We start from the raw sequence: 13,521 nt of genomic DNA on the forward strand, positions 1-13,521 counted from the left end.
TGTGGTACCATGAGGATAGTTGATTAAACGGTATAGGTATTTACTTTATTAAATTTGTATAATATATAGCTATATAGTAGTAACCGCAAAACCCCTATAATCCCCGAGTCACGGTGATATCGGGGATTTGGAGCAGGTAACCCAAAAAGAAGGCTAAGATGCCACAGAACACCCTCAAATGCTATCAAAGTCTCCCAAACTTTTTTTTAAAAAAGAAAACCAGCTACAATGCAACCCCAAAGACACCACCGTGATGAAAAGTAACACACCGAAAAGAAAATGGTCCTCTTTGACCGAAGAGAAAAGCGAAAGAAACAGGAAGAGAGATGATTGAATGTTAGGGGTGGGTAGGAGAAGAACATATACGCGCATCTGCATGCGAAAATATAGCAAATAGGGCTGTACAAGAAAGGGGGGGGAAAAAGAAAGATAAACGGAATTAAATGTCACTGACATACGAAACTCACATCTTAGCGGCTCGCTTTTGAGATGGCTTGCTTTTCTTCGGGCTTGATTGAGGTTTTGACATTGCGGGAATATTCCACCCGTAGTCTTTCTGTTTAGTACTATGTTTTACTGGAAGCCCCTGCAAATTTATTAGATCCCATGTATCGACGCCCTCGTCACTCCAAGCATAAGGATCATACACTGTCCCTTTCCCCTTAGTTGTATCTCTCATCAACTCCGGGGCCTCTATCTTCAGCTCTTTTATGACCCTTGTCAAATCTTTTTCATCTTTAGCGATTTGGGCCTTCATTTGGTAAATATTAGACTGGGTTTGTTGAGCAAGTTGCTCCAAAATCGGTACACGAGGCGTGTACTTGATGGCTGCAAGCTTCTCAGCAACGATAGTCTCTTTCCCAAGCGGTAGCTGGGCTTCTTCTTTTGCAATAAGACCTTCCATATCAACAGACTCCCCAGATTTGATTTTGTCAGGGTTGGATGGTGTTACGCAATCAAGATCGACTTCTTTTCGCAAAACATGATCGATATCGACCGCAGAGAAGAATGCACATGACTGTGGTAGGTCGTTGATTCCCATTTGTTGAGAGAACATAGACCGGGTCCAAATGTTGGCGACTTGGAGAGCCATGGCAACTTTATACCGATCATCTAGCTGAACTATATATCGTATTTCGTCGTGTACCGTTATCATAAGCCGGGCATTGAGTTTGTATTGTTGAATGAGATAGTCCATGGAAACGATGAGTAGGTGCAGGTAGTCGACACCAGAACTTTGGATTGCCCAGTTTATTCGTGAAGTCAAGAAAGCACCTTTACCAATGTGATTCTTTTGCAATGCTTCTGTAATCCCTGCCCCGAGGACTGGCGTTTTGGGGAAGTCCTGTTCAGCAAACTCCTCCAGTTTGTTGAAAACAAAACTTTCGGTGCCCCCACGCCAAAAAGCTTTATCGGAGAGTAATTTCCTTGTTGTCTTGATGCCTTTAGTAACAACATAGAGATTCCCCGCAATTTCATTCGCCTGTGATTCGTTGACATTTGGGTTGAATTGTCGGAGGAGACTGGCCGCAAACTTTAGTCCTGCGCCATAAATTCTTCCATAGTTAAACACCTTGGCATTATTCCTCGAAATCCCCAATACAGATGCTGTTCGGGAGTGCATATCCGTTCCGGCAGCTTTTGAGCCTTCGAGCGTCATAAAACCAATTGCATTGCCTCCGTGCATCTTAAATTCAGCATCGCCAATCAAGCTAGCAATCCAAAGTTCTTCCGAGCTATTTTATAGTTTATTAGTACTTCTCTTAGGTATGGGAGAGGAATTAATTGGACATACTCAACATCAGCACCAACAAAGCAGTAACCTGGGGGTGCTTGAATCATCGCCTTGAGCTCAGAGCCGACTCGATTCTTCTTCGCATTACTAGCAGTTAACCAAGTGTTTTCGATGGCCCTTCTTGTAATAGTTCCCATTGTAACGATTTGGGGTAATATCAACCCGAGTTCGTTCTGATCACTTTGTTCGGAGCCCGGTTCTGTAGCGAGGTTCACTGCATGCGCTGCTAGTCTACTTTGTGAAATCTTGGAGTCTTCTAGCGATTCGAAGCCTATGTCCCTACCGATCCCCTTGTCCTCCCAAACAACAAACTGTGACTTGATTCTCTCACGAGCACTGATCCAGTATGAACACGCGGCGTTCATATCAAGGGCCTCCTTAGCCTGAGGGAACTCAGAAGTCAAAACTCCGTCTTCAAAGTACCTTTGGTAGCTCTTCGCGAGAGGATTAACACATCTTGCATCTTTCCCTCCATTGTGAGGAAGCTTGAAGTATACAGCTTGATTATCGGTTGCAACGTGCGGGTTTGGTTCGTTGATCAAGTCCAGCACATCGCATTGAACCATTGGCGTATTTGTGTATTTATAAACCTCGGAATTAGGCACTCGGAAGGTCCATCCATATTTATCCGTCCAAACCAATGGATAACCATCCCATTGAAGCCTCAACATCAACGCTGAGACCCGAGTCCGGACTGATATGCTCATGTCAGTGGAAGTTTTGAAGAGATCTTTATACCAGTTTGGGTAACCGGGTAGTTTTTGTTTCGCATAGGGAACAAGAGGGTCGGTAGGCTTCTTTTGCTTCTTATATCGGACCTCCCTTCCCCCCCAGTCTAGCTGGCTGAGCCAAGCATTTTCCTTGGACCATGGGTTTTGCTGGATATTTTCAATATTCCGATCCGCTAGGATCTTGTCGTCGGCTAGTTGCTTCTGGAGGGTTGTGGCCTCCTTTGCTATCGTATCGATTCTTTTTGTTGCCTTGAGTTTATTCTTCCCTAATCTCTTCAGAGCCTCCGTCTTTTCTTTCAAATCATTATCATCTTGCTTCTCCACCTTCTTTGCGGTTCTCCTCCGTTGTTTTGTTTCCGAAGGTCCAGCCACTGGGGGCAATTCTATGAGACTAGGTTCAACCTCAAGTCGAGTTTCCGCCCCAGTCTTAGCGTCTGCATCTGCTTGAGTTTTAGATGCCTTACTCGCTCGTCCCCTCTTGGGTTTCCCTAGCAGTTCATTTTCCTCTGCCACTAGTTTGCCATAAACTGCGCTGGCTTCAGCCAATTCCTCACCCAGCTGTTTGATGCGATCGCCGATAACTGTCCTCGGCCCTTTAGACATCAGACCAAAGCTAAGGGCTGCCGCCTGTTCCGTTAAAGATTCAAGATGATTCTTAACTTTGGTCACAAGTCCATTATATATAGCCTCAGAATTTGCAATGTAGTTCGACCAGGACTGGTTGACGGGTAACAATAAAGAGCCCATATGTCGAAGAGCCGAGAAGCTGACGGGGTGAGGACATGTTTCGAGAAACCGTGGGAGAACTTTCTTATAGACATCGTGTGTGACTTTGACATCGTAAGCGCAGTATGCTAGGCACTCCTGTAGCTTCGGGACTAGGTCCTCCACCTTCATCATTTCGCCCATCATGTCCCGGGTTTCCTTTGAAACTTGAATATTGCAATGAAACATTGCAACATCCTTCAAGGAATTTATAGAGCTGTGGTCCACCCAAATCTCTGGCTCGAGTTCTTGGGCAGCTTGTTCGACCATAATGGCGAGTTGTGGATCCGGTCCGTTAGCGAGCTTTTCTCTGAGTTCTTTGTTTTTACGGTGTTTCATCCACGTAGGGCGCTGGCGAGAGCACATGCCATTGACGGCAGCATGTAACGACATTGTATCGAGGAAGAAGGTACCGGTTTGTTTGAGGTTATATTCTTCTGCGATTCTCGCACGGTCGTAGCTGACGTTGTGGCCGACTACTATCCGTTTTTTCGACGGGTCTCCTAGGGATATCAACTGCTTGTTGTCGGTCGACTCCCCTAGTACCCATGGCGATATCCAACTGTACCAAGCCGTCGGGCTTGCTGCACAGGCTAGTACAGCATAGGGACTGACTTTGTAAAGAACCTCGACGTCGAAGCACAGCATTTCGTCTTGAGGGGGGTCGCAGTTGACGGCTATAACGTCTCCATTCCGTCCGTACTTGGTCCATCCACTCGTTTTTGTATTCCATTGAGAAGGAGGAAGCGGAATATTGGACTGTGCAAATTTCCTAGCATAACCTAGCCATGGGTCTCCGGTATAAGAGCCTAGTTTGAAGAAATGTTCGTCAAGAGATTCTCCGACTAGTTTCGGCATCTCAAAGCCGATAGGCTCGGTGGGTGCCGATTGTTTCCCGAGCAGGTCATGTATATCGAGATGTTTCTTCGCTAGGTCTACTAACTGTTCGTCGACCGGTTGTGCGGTATTGTTCCCGAAGATTTGTCGGTGGAGCTGGTCGCTGATATGTTGAACCTTGATTTCATTGAATCCTATTAAAAAGAGAGAGTTAGAAGGATAAGACGGCCAGAAGGAGATAATATCCTTAACATACGTGCTTTAGGCTTTTCCAAGTTGGAAGCCTTTGTAACAGAAGCATACGTCGCATCCAAAGTTATAGGTTCCGTGGGATCCGATCGTGGCGACACTGATGCCGATGGAGTAGAGATTGGATACTTTGATAATTCGGCTAGATTCTCATCCCGAGCAGAAGACGAAGGAGCAGACAGTCCGGAATTTCTCCGGACCGCTTCTATGGCCTGCCATCTTGTGCGGAGGGGCTGCTGTCGAGCAATATGTGGTCGTACAAGAAGCGAGAAGGTGGGCTGGCGGGGTGCGACTCGCGTGAATCGCAGTGTACGGTTCATATCACCGGCCTATATGTATTACTGATTGTAGAGTAAGGTATATGGGTAAGTTCATGATCATGACACAGCGACCATTATGAACGAAGTCTTTGCAGATGGGTAGGTAAGTAATTCTTGATTACGGTGGCGGTTGGAGAAGAGTTAAGTTTGGATGAAGGAAAGAAGCACATGGATAAATTTTCAATGGGCAAGGTTTAGCTGCTGCCCAAAGATCGCTGGACCAACCCAAACTGGGGTTCTGCAGCCCGCTTAAAGTTAGCCCCGCCAATGACAGAATAACTGATGCGATCGAACCTGCATCAGATTGACATTCTTAATCCATGTCAGGATCAGGGCAAATTCCTTCAAGGTCCTAAGGGTCACAATGTCGTTCATGTATATTACCACGATCCATCAAGTACCCGAGTAAAGCAAAACCAGAGATAGATCTGTGCAAGATGTTACCAACTACTGACTTCTCTAGTCTCAGTTTCGATCAATAATCTATTCAGTAGGAGGTCTCGAGACCATTTGAACTACTCGGGTCTAAGTTCGAGTTTAAGGCTAGGGTGGTGTCTATGTCATAGTGTCGAGCTCCCCAATTGAACATCGACCTTAAATATCAATCTAGCCAATGTTCGTAACGACCCGAAGAAAACAATATAGACTATTATAATACCCGTCATGATATACTGAAGTGCTTGATTATTAAATCCAGTACATTATTAATAGGTAATAGTGTACCTGGCCTGTTCGTTGCATTGTTACAAATATAAATTTCGAGGTTCTTTATCGATAAGAGCCACAGTATGTACAGTCGGCGTTAGGAGTTAAGCGCATCCACACCAACATCCCTCTGTGTTTCTCGAACAAACCTCCTTTCCTCGACGACCAACCAATCCAACAACCAACACGCGACAACGACGACGACAACGACGACGACCACTGTCGACCACACCGTCCAGCTTACAACATCTTTGTGTCTCCTCCATGCCTTGATAAAGGGGCCAGGCTTGTCCAACCATGCATCATCCACCAGTATATAAGTAAACTATAGCAACATCTTCTCTTCTCCTCTCTTCACACCATCTGTTTGACATTTCTCTTCCAACTCGACACCACCTACATCGCCACATCGTCGTCGCCCCACAGTAGAGTACCACGATATTATAACAGTATAGCCATGGATATCATCGACTTGACTGCATCTTCTCCGGCGACACGAACACGGGCGACAACTGCTGCAAGATCTGGAAATAGGTCATTTCGAGGTACAGCCTTTAGGCCGGAAACCATGTCTCGGCCTCATCCCTTCGGAACACAAACAGCATCCCGACCGAGAGCCCCTCCGTCTCGGCCTCAACCTTCTCGCCAGCTACGAAACCGTGCTGCTGCTGCTGCTTCTTCATCCTCTATTCCCAACTCCCTCGGGACAACTCCTTCAAACACCACTTCCTCAACAGATTCGCCCGGCGTCTTCCTAACGGACTCCGATGATGATGATGAAGGTGAGGAGTTCGACAGCATGGAGGAATATCTTCACACAAACGAAGCATATCTTTCTTCGGAGGATTCCAGTCTAGATTCTGACGCTACGGCCGATATGGACGACATTGAAGATTACGGAGATTACGATGAGGATTCGGATATTGAAGACGAAGATGAAGACGAGATTCCAGAGCCCGCGGCCGCTCGTCCTATAGCTCCTGCAATCTCCCGTACTCGGCCGCGAACTACAAGTAACGCCAACGTTACAGCACCTTCTCGGGCGACTACAGCAAACCAAGCGCCTTCCCGCCCTCCTCCCACGGCAACCACGCAACCTGCGGCACCATCCCCTCAAACAAACCACAAACGAACCCATCCCGAAACAAAAATGCCAACAGCATCATCACCAGCGTCTAAAAAAGCCAAAACCGAGCCCCTCGAAGTCGTTGATATGATCAACGTTGAGAATGATGACGATATTCAAAAAATCATGCACGAACAAATGATCAAAACGCAGCGGGAAGAAGGTAATGCCCGTAGGAGGATTGCAGACTTTAAGTGCGTTATCTGCTTGGACGATCCTGAAAACCTGAGCGCCACGTCATGCGGTATGTTTTCCACCTCTACCCTAAGTTGATTTGTATATCTTCCTTTGATACTAATACCACGATAGGACATTTATTCTGCAACGATTGTATCAAAACCACCTTGAGATTCGGTCGTCCCAGTGCTAAGTTAGGGAAATGCCCAGTTTGCAGGGGCAAGGTTGTCATCAAAGAAATAGTTCCTCTTGAACTCAAGTTAATCAAGAGAGTCGAAGGGAAAGGAAAGGGAAAGGCTTGATATCATCTCTAGCCCCCATGGCCATGGCTCATGGCTTTTACCGAAACTTCATCAGTGATTATGTTTACCACTATAACCATTATGGGAGTTCAACGTTAATGTATACGAAACCACGTGACTTCCGTCCATTTGTTTTCCCTCTTGTTTTAATCTATTATGGGTTTCTTCTGTTGATCACTATAGCGCGGCGTTTTGGGGGGTGGGGCGGTATCTACGAATCTGGAACAAAGGCAGTGAGCGTTGCTTTTATTTGGGTCTTTCATCTCAAAAAAAATCTTCTTTTTATACCACTATAATCGAGCCCACCTCTATTACAGCAACCTGTAAAGGCAAGTCATCTCGAGTAGATTGATTGAGTCACCATCTCAGACTTTTCAATGATACATATACGTTTCGCCTTACGGGGCTTGTGCTTTTCATGGAAGCTCAAAGGATGTGCTTAGAAACGGCTCCGCGGCATCTACCTAGGTATCTATCGCAAACTATCGATAGACCTATCGGCCGCCTCCGATGACCCGTTATATCAAAACTTTGTTTCATGAAAAAAAAAAAAAGGCCTGTAAGACAAGCTTCACACCCCCCTGTAGCCTTCAAGGCCTGTCTATCTAAATCGCCAAGAATGGAAATATCGTAGAGTTTTCTCGATCATTCGTTTATGTGTGAGAGCGAGTTTATTACATATATTCAACCATAGTTGCTTTTTTCTTTCTTCTTCTTTCTTTTTCTAGTTTTCTAGAAATTCTCCGGTGAAGATTTACTGGTAGTATATTGACTAGCTTTGGAGAGTCGACGGGCAATAGTCATCGCTTCGTTTCGATGTCTTTTTTTTTGATGCTGTATAATAGGCCGAGTGACTATGAAGAGAACACACGCGTACGTAATGGTATAGTATCAGAAACCAACAATACTATGTATCAATTTAATATCAATATCACAATATTTAAAAAACTCCGCGCGAGGTAATATATCAATTCACTGTCATCCTTCGTAACGAATACCCCAAACAGCCATTCATGCAACTGTAGATATATATAATACCAAGCCTTCTGCAAATCATATCGATATCATGATACCGAACGGAAATCTCTCCCGGATTATAATACATGCATAGTAGATACTGACATGACAGGCCGGCCATTTGACACTTCCAGCTGCCTATAACTCGTCGGGAATATAACATATGCATCCAGCTATAGGCATATAAAACGATAATAACACTGAAATATCTAAATTTAAATTAACGACAAAAAAAAAGGAAGAGAGCTCCCGGAGGACAGCTTTTCGGAACCCCGTTCGTCTCCCCGCAAGATACACGATACAGTTGTACCACGATCTCGAGCTTACATGCTTGACTTCCTTTTTTTTTTTTGGCTGCTCGCCTACTATGTATGCTTGTTGCATGTTGGTGGTCCCTGCAACGTCGATCACGCCACACCCAGCCCGGCGCATTTTCTTGGGCGGGAGTTTTAAGGTATGATTACATCATGAGAATATTCGAGACGCTGACATCATGGAAAACTGGGGGAGTTTTTTAGATTATGCATTTGCGGAGAATTCAATGTTGATTCTTAAGAATTATGATGTTTTTGGTATATGATTGATATCAATAGATCGGTTGATTTGATTGATCGTGGGGTAGTGTGGTGGTAATCATGCTTCTAAAATACATTTCGACATGTAAGGGGGTATTTTCCGCATCGAATGGAGATATGCAAAGGAAAAATGATATGGAAAAAAAAAAAAAAAAAAATGAAACTCCAGTCCGTATCTCAGTCCGGTTTGAAAATAACGCCAAAAAAGAAATAATAATAGGAGGGTCCGAAAAAAAGAGACCCATAAAATACAGATAAACATCAACTTCATGGGTGAATGATTAAATTAGGCCTGCTTTTTTGTTTCGTCGGTAAAAGAAAAGTAAAAAAATCCTTGTTCCTTCCAGATATTGCGCCGGTATTATTCGAGAAAAATTGTGATCGCCAAAACAATTACGTAAAAATGCGGGTGGGGATGGGGATGGGGTAAATATGATACAATGAAATGAAGATTGGGAAATGATATAAATGAAAAGAGACGACAGATTGGCGGTTTGTTTAGATGCTGTGGAGATCTTCCACGGACTGAGATTCGCAGACTAGAGTTTGATATGTTGGTGGAGATTGGGGAACGTCGTCGTATCGTGGTGGGCATTCGTCTTCCCAAGAGATACCCATACCTGCACGGGCGGTGGTGTTCATGTTGAATTGCATTCTTAGAACTCTTGCGCTACCGGTGGGGGTGACGAGTTTGCTGTTCTTTGGGCAGTATTCTTCCGCTACGATTAATTCGACGACGAGGTTATGAGAAACGGTGAGGCCGGTGGTATTGTCGACATCATCGGTGGATGTGATGTATGCTGGGATTCCGGCGGTGAAACCGAATTCAACTTTTCCGTCCGAGGTGTCAAAGTCGGATTTCCAGCCGGTTTTGTATTCTTCGGTTGCTAGGACCTTGATGTCTTCGTATTTGACACCTTTCCCTTCGCCTCCGATCTTGTGGGCGTGGATTTTGCATGCTGGGGAGATGATTTTGGATTTTTCTTCAATTCTCCAAGTGGCCTTGCGGAGCTTCCATCTGGTGAAATTGGTACGGGTGACGACACCTTCGAGGCGCATTTCCACGGGGAAATTTCCACCACGGTGGATGACCGAGGGGAGTGTCAATGTGGCCGAAAGGTTTGTTGGCGGGAAGATTCTTAGTGAGTTCCTGTCATTGCCTTCGAGGATCGAGCGGGCAACTTTGATTTCTTGGGCGAATTGAAGGATCTCGCCGTGGTTTGTGACACCGCGGGCGGAGAGATGATACTTTATCGACCCCAATTGAGAGTCTGTTGTGGCTGGGAGGTTTCCGGGTACGAGGTAGCTGAATGGATAGCTGTGTAAACCATGCGATACCGGGTGCGTACCCGTAACGAAATCCCATGTGTTAAGATCTGTTGTCTTCGAAGTGCAGTCTGGGCAGCCAAATACAACTGGCTTCTTCGTTGTGACTGTAGATTGAAAGGTCAACTTGAGGCTTTCCAAGTCTATTTCCCACGGCGCAACAGTTAACCATAGCATGCCGGATAGCAAAGCTCCACTAGACTCGCTGGCCGGTCCGTAGCAGACAATCGGTGGCGATTCGATCTGAACATGTAAGGACCCAGCCAATGGGGTTATGCTCTCCTGCGAGGACTTCGAGGACTTTGAAGATTTGTAAGACCGGATCGAGTAGTCAGCGCTATCTCGGTTCGACGATCGTGATGTCCTTGTGCTTCGGGGCTTGGTATTTGTCGAGTCCAAGTCTACTATTGTCCCCGGCATGCCATTGTGCGAGTATGGCACGTAATGGGGTACAGGGAAGGATCGAATGAGCGAGGGCATTGTGATATTGAGATATCGATATCTGGGAAAAGATATGTATATAATATAAATCTCGATCTCGAATGGATGTATATTCGAATGCGTGTTGAGGATGTTGGATAATATGATACTGATAGTGTGAATAGACTAGTATGAATGATTTCTAGCTTCGATGTTTAGAATTTGTAATTGTTCTGATGGTTTGAAGATGCTAATGATCTAGAAGGATATGAATCTATGCTAGTTCGAAGGCAATGCGATGCAGATATAATTGTAAACGAAAGACAGGTGATAGTTCATAAACCCTGAGTCAGTATAGTAGTAGTAGCAGTAGTAGTTGTTGTATAAGATCTTGTGATACCTCCCGGTGGGAGGGCTTCTTATATATCACACCACTAACAAATTCAAAGAAACCCGCCCGAAGTTAGTTAATAGCCATGATTCGGATACCAACCGGCACCAAAGAAAGAAACATGCTTCCCATCTGACGAAAGTTCAACGGGAACATTAGCCAATCACCAGCTATTACGTGAGTAGAGTCCCTTTTTGCTTTTTCACCCAGAACAAAACCTTTTTTTTTGTCGGCCATCCTCCTCAGTTGTGCACGTTGCGACAAAGACAACTTCTTTTTTTTTTTCTTCTCTTCCTTCCAGCGTTTGTACAGAGTAGCTGCGCTGAAAGAGCTTATTCGCGTCCGGGGTGCAGCACGCCAGCAGGGAAGGCCAGCAAGGGGGCAGCTGGGTCAGCCCACCACTTGGTTTGCAATAGACCAGTTACCCCTCCGCTCATGGCATCGATTCGATTGTGGTTCCGAACTGGCTGCTCTGCTGGAGCTCTCCCAAGACATGGCAAATTTTTCCTTTTTTACTCACTCGCGCACTAGTCCTTCATTCCCCCTGCACTTGCCCGCAGGGCCCATATGCCATCCCATGCTATGCCATCCCTTGGAACACGGGACCTTCTGCATCATTGCATAGGTTAATTCCAGCCAGCTTTTTTTTTGCCTTGCCTTGCCTTGCTCTTGCCGGCCTTGCGTTCAAAGGGAACTCTGCTGCAATTTTTTTCACTCTCGCACGACGACCGGTTAACTGGGTTACCGTCACCATACTTCTTCCTTCGCACTCTGGATTCGCATCGAGGCCTTGCGGTTTCGTTTAATGGAGGATTGTCAACTTTGTCATACGAGGCTCTAACCATGGGTCGGTTTTACCATATTGCGGACCATTACCCGTACGAGGTAACTCGAAATCAAAATCGAAATGCGAGTTACTTCCCAACAGAAGAATTTAACAAAAATAAAAATAAAAAAAAAAATAAAATAAAAAAAACGCAAATTTCTATCGAAAGGTCTTTTTGATGAGCGAAATACTCAGACTTGTACACAATTGTTCGACCGAATAGGCTCAGATACTTGCATTGGCTATATGCAACTAGGTCCTATTTTGCCAGTTTGTAAATTATACTTACTTACATATGTCCGTGTAGTCTCGTATCCTGTATCTTGTATCTTGTCCCAAGAACGAACGAACGAAATCAAGGCTGGTGGGTTATACGGCTTAGTATTTCTTAGGTCATTGGCACTCTTTACCGCCCTATCACATCACATCATATGCTTCGGTTCTTGTAAATGTATCAACCGACGTCGCAAGACACTTGAACATATTTTGATTGTGGGTCCATGTATAGGATACATGGAAAGTTACTAGGCAATTTATTGGATTCAAGAAGAAATCAGACCTGTCAACTATCGGCTGCTTTCAACGAGCCTTTTATTTTCTGTATCAGATATATCTGTAGCTTCTGGCGGCTCGTCTCGAAGCATTCAAATGACGATAGCACATGATATTTGATCCACATCCAACAACGTACTTATGCTAAAATGACACTTCGTGAGTACACGAGTATGTCGGATCAGGACATGGCAATGTACCGGACAAAGCTACCTCCCATTCCATACGATTTTAGCATTCGAATCGATGCGGGTTTCGCTGTTGTGCATCCATCCCCTCACCATTTTAGCTTCCAGATTTCTTGATTCGATATGATCCTCGAGACGTTTAGAATCGATCAAACCAGCAGTCCGCCCCGCACGCTAACCCTGCAAGCCCGATTTCCCCAGATTTTTGTTAGAACTATAAATGTGTAAGTCGTAGAAAAACCTAAAAGTGTAATGTGCGTATGAATTAGAAAACAATTACAGCATTTCATGACCCATCCTTTCGCGTTTTTTTTTTTTTTGGACTAACGGCGAACCTTTGACAATTTATATTTACACATAGTTCTTACAAAATTAAACCAACTTCGGACGGAACGCGAGTATTTAAAGGAGCACAACATCACCATCCATCATTTCCTCGGAGATACTATTAGTGCTCCGGAAGTACTGAAGCCCAAAATTCAACGATCACTCGAGTACCCATAAGCCATATACCCAAGACCATGTGGTCAGTCATGGGTCGTAAACGTAAACGTCTTCTTAATTAACAAACAGACGAAACGCCAGTGCAGTACGACATGAACGGCATTTACGTAAAGGCCCGCGATCGCTAGCCAAGCACGTTCCCCTCCTATTGGCGGGCTCTCTCTCCACCGTGTTCAAGTATTGCGACAAACGTTAAACGAGTGCTCTAGACCATTAGAGTCACCCGATTGTGCTAAGCTGAACATATGCCCTTGCCTTCTTTTTCTTCCTCTCTTTCTTTGCCCTGGTCGACTTTCTTTTCAAAAATAGGGCTGGCAAGCATCATATCGATCAGGGGACGGGCTTCTCCGAAACTGATTTCTCAATGTCCGTTCGAAAAGGGCGTTTGTTAAACTTGGGTTAATTAGATACAGAGTGTTCGGATCATATCAGCGAGACTAGCTAAGTGGTTAGTCTTAACCATGATCGTGCACGAGCATCTAACGATTGGCTATGCAGCGCAAAGGAATGAATGATCTCATCCAGGGTTTTGGTAGCGACATTCCAAACACCTGACTTCTATCCACAAAGCCATGCATCGAAAGCTGATACTTAGCTTACCAGCGCCACTCCAGCCGCCCTTGAACTGAAAAATTTTATTCTTTTAAAGTGAATGCCTGAGATCGCGAGATTTTGGCTGATAATTACGATTGTTGATAAAATCGAATAATATAAT

General features: G+C 44.9%; 3 protein-coding genes across 3 annotated transcripts; 1 reads left to right on the top strand and 2 right to left on the bottom strand.

Annotated features, from left to right (window-relative positions):
- Positions 1-463: 463 nt before the first annotated feature.
- Positions 464-4,697, bottom strand: AOL_s00215g177 (uncharacterized protein; the record flags this gene model as incomplete). Its single annotated transcript, XM_011129379.1, has 3 exons — positions 464-1,736; positions 1,796-4,322; positions 4,385-4,697. The coding sequence occupies 3 exons, from the start codon at positions 4,695-4,697 to the stop codon at positions 464-466; spliced, it is 4,113 nt and encodes a 1,370-aa protein (XP_011127681.1).
- A 1,162-nt stretch (positions 4,698-5,859) lies between these two features.
- Positions 5,860-7,007, top strand: AOL_s00215g178 (uncharacterized protein; the record flags this gene model as incomplete). Its single annotated transcript, XM_011129380.1, has 2 exons — positions 5,860-6,772; positions 6,838-7,007. 2 exons carry the CDS (start codon positions 5,860-5,862, stop codon positions 7,005-7,007), a joined length of 1,083 nt encoding a protein of 360 aa, XP_011127682.1.
- A 2,090-nt stretch (positions 7,008-9,097) lies between these two features.
- Positions 9,098-10,405, bottom strand: AOL_s00215g179 (uncharacterized protein; the record flags this gene model as incomplete). Its single annotated transcript, XM_011129381.1, has 1 exon — positions 9,098-10,405. The coding sequence occupies one exon, from the start codon at positions 10,403-10,405 to the stop codon at positions 9,098-9,100; it is 1,308 nt and encodes a 435-aa protein (XP_011127683.1).
- Between the last annotated feature and the right edge of the window lie 3,116 nt (positions 10,406-13,521).

Source organism: Orbilia oligospora (genome assembly GCF_000225545.1).
Source record: "Orbilia oligospora ATCC 24927 unplaced genomic scaffold scaffold00215, whole genome shotgun sequence".
In the NCBI taxonomy this organism is placed as follows: Eukaryota; Fungi; Ascomycota; class Orbiliomycetes; order Orbiliales; family Orbiliaceae; genus Orbilia; species Orbilia oligospora.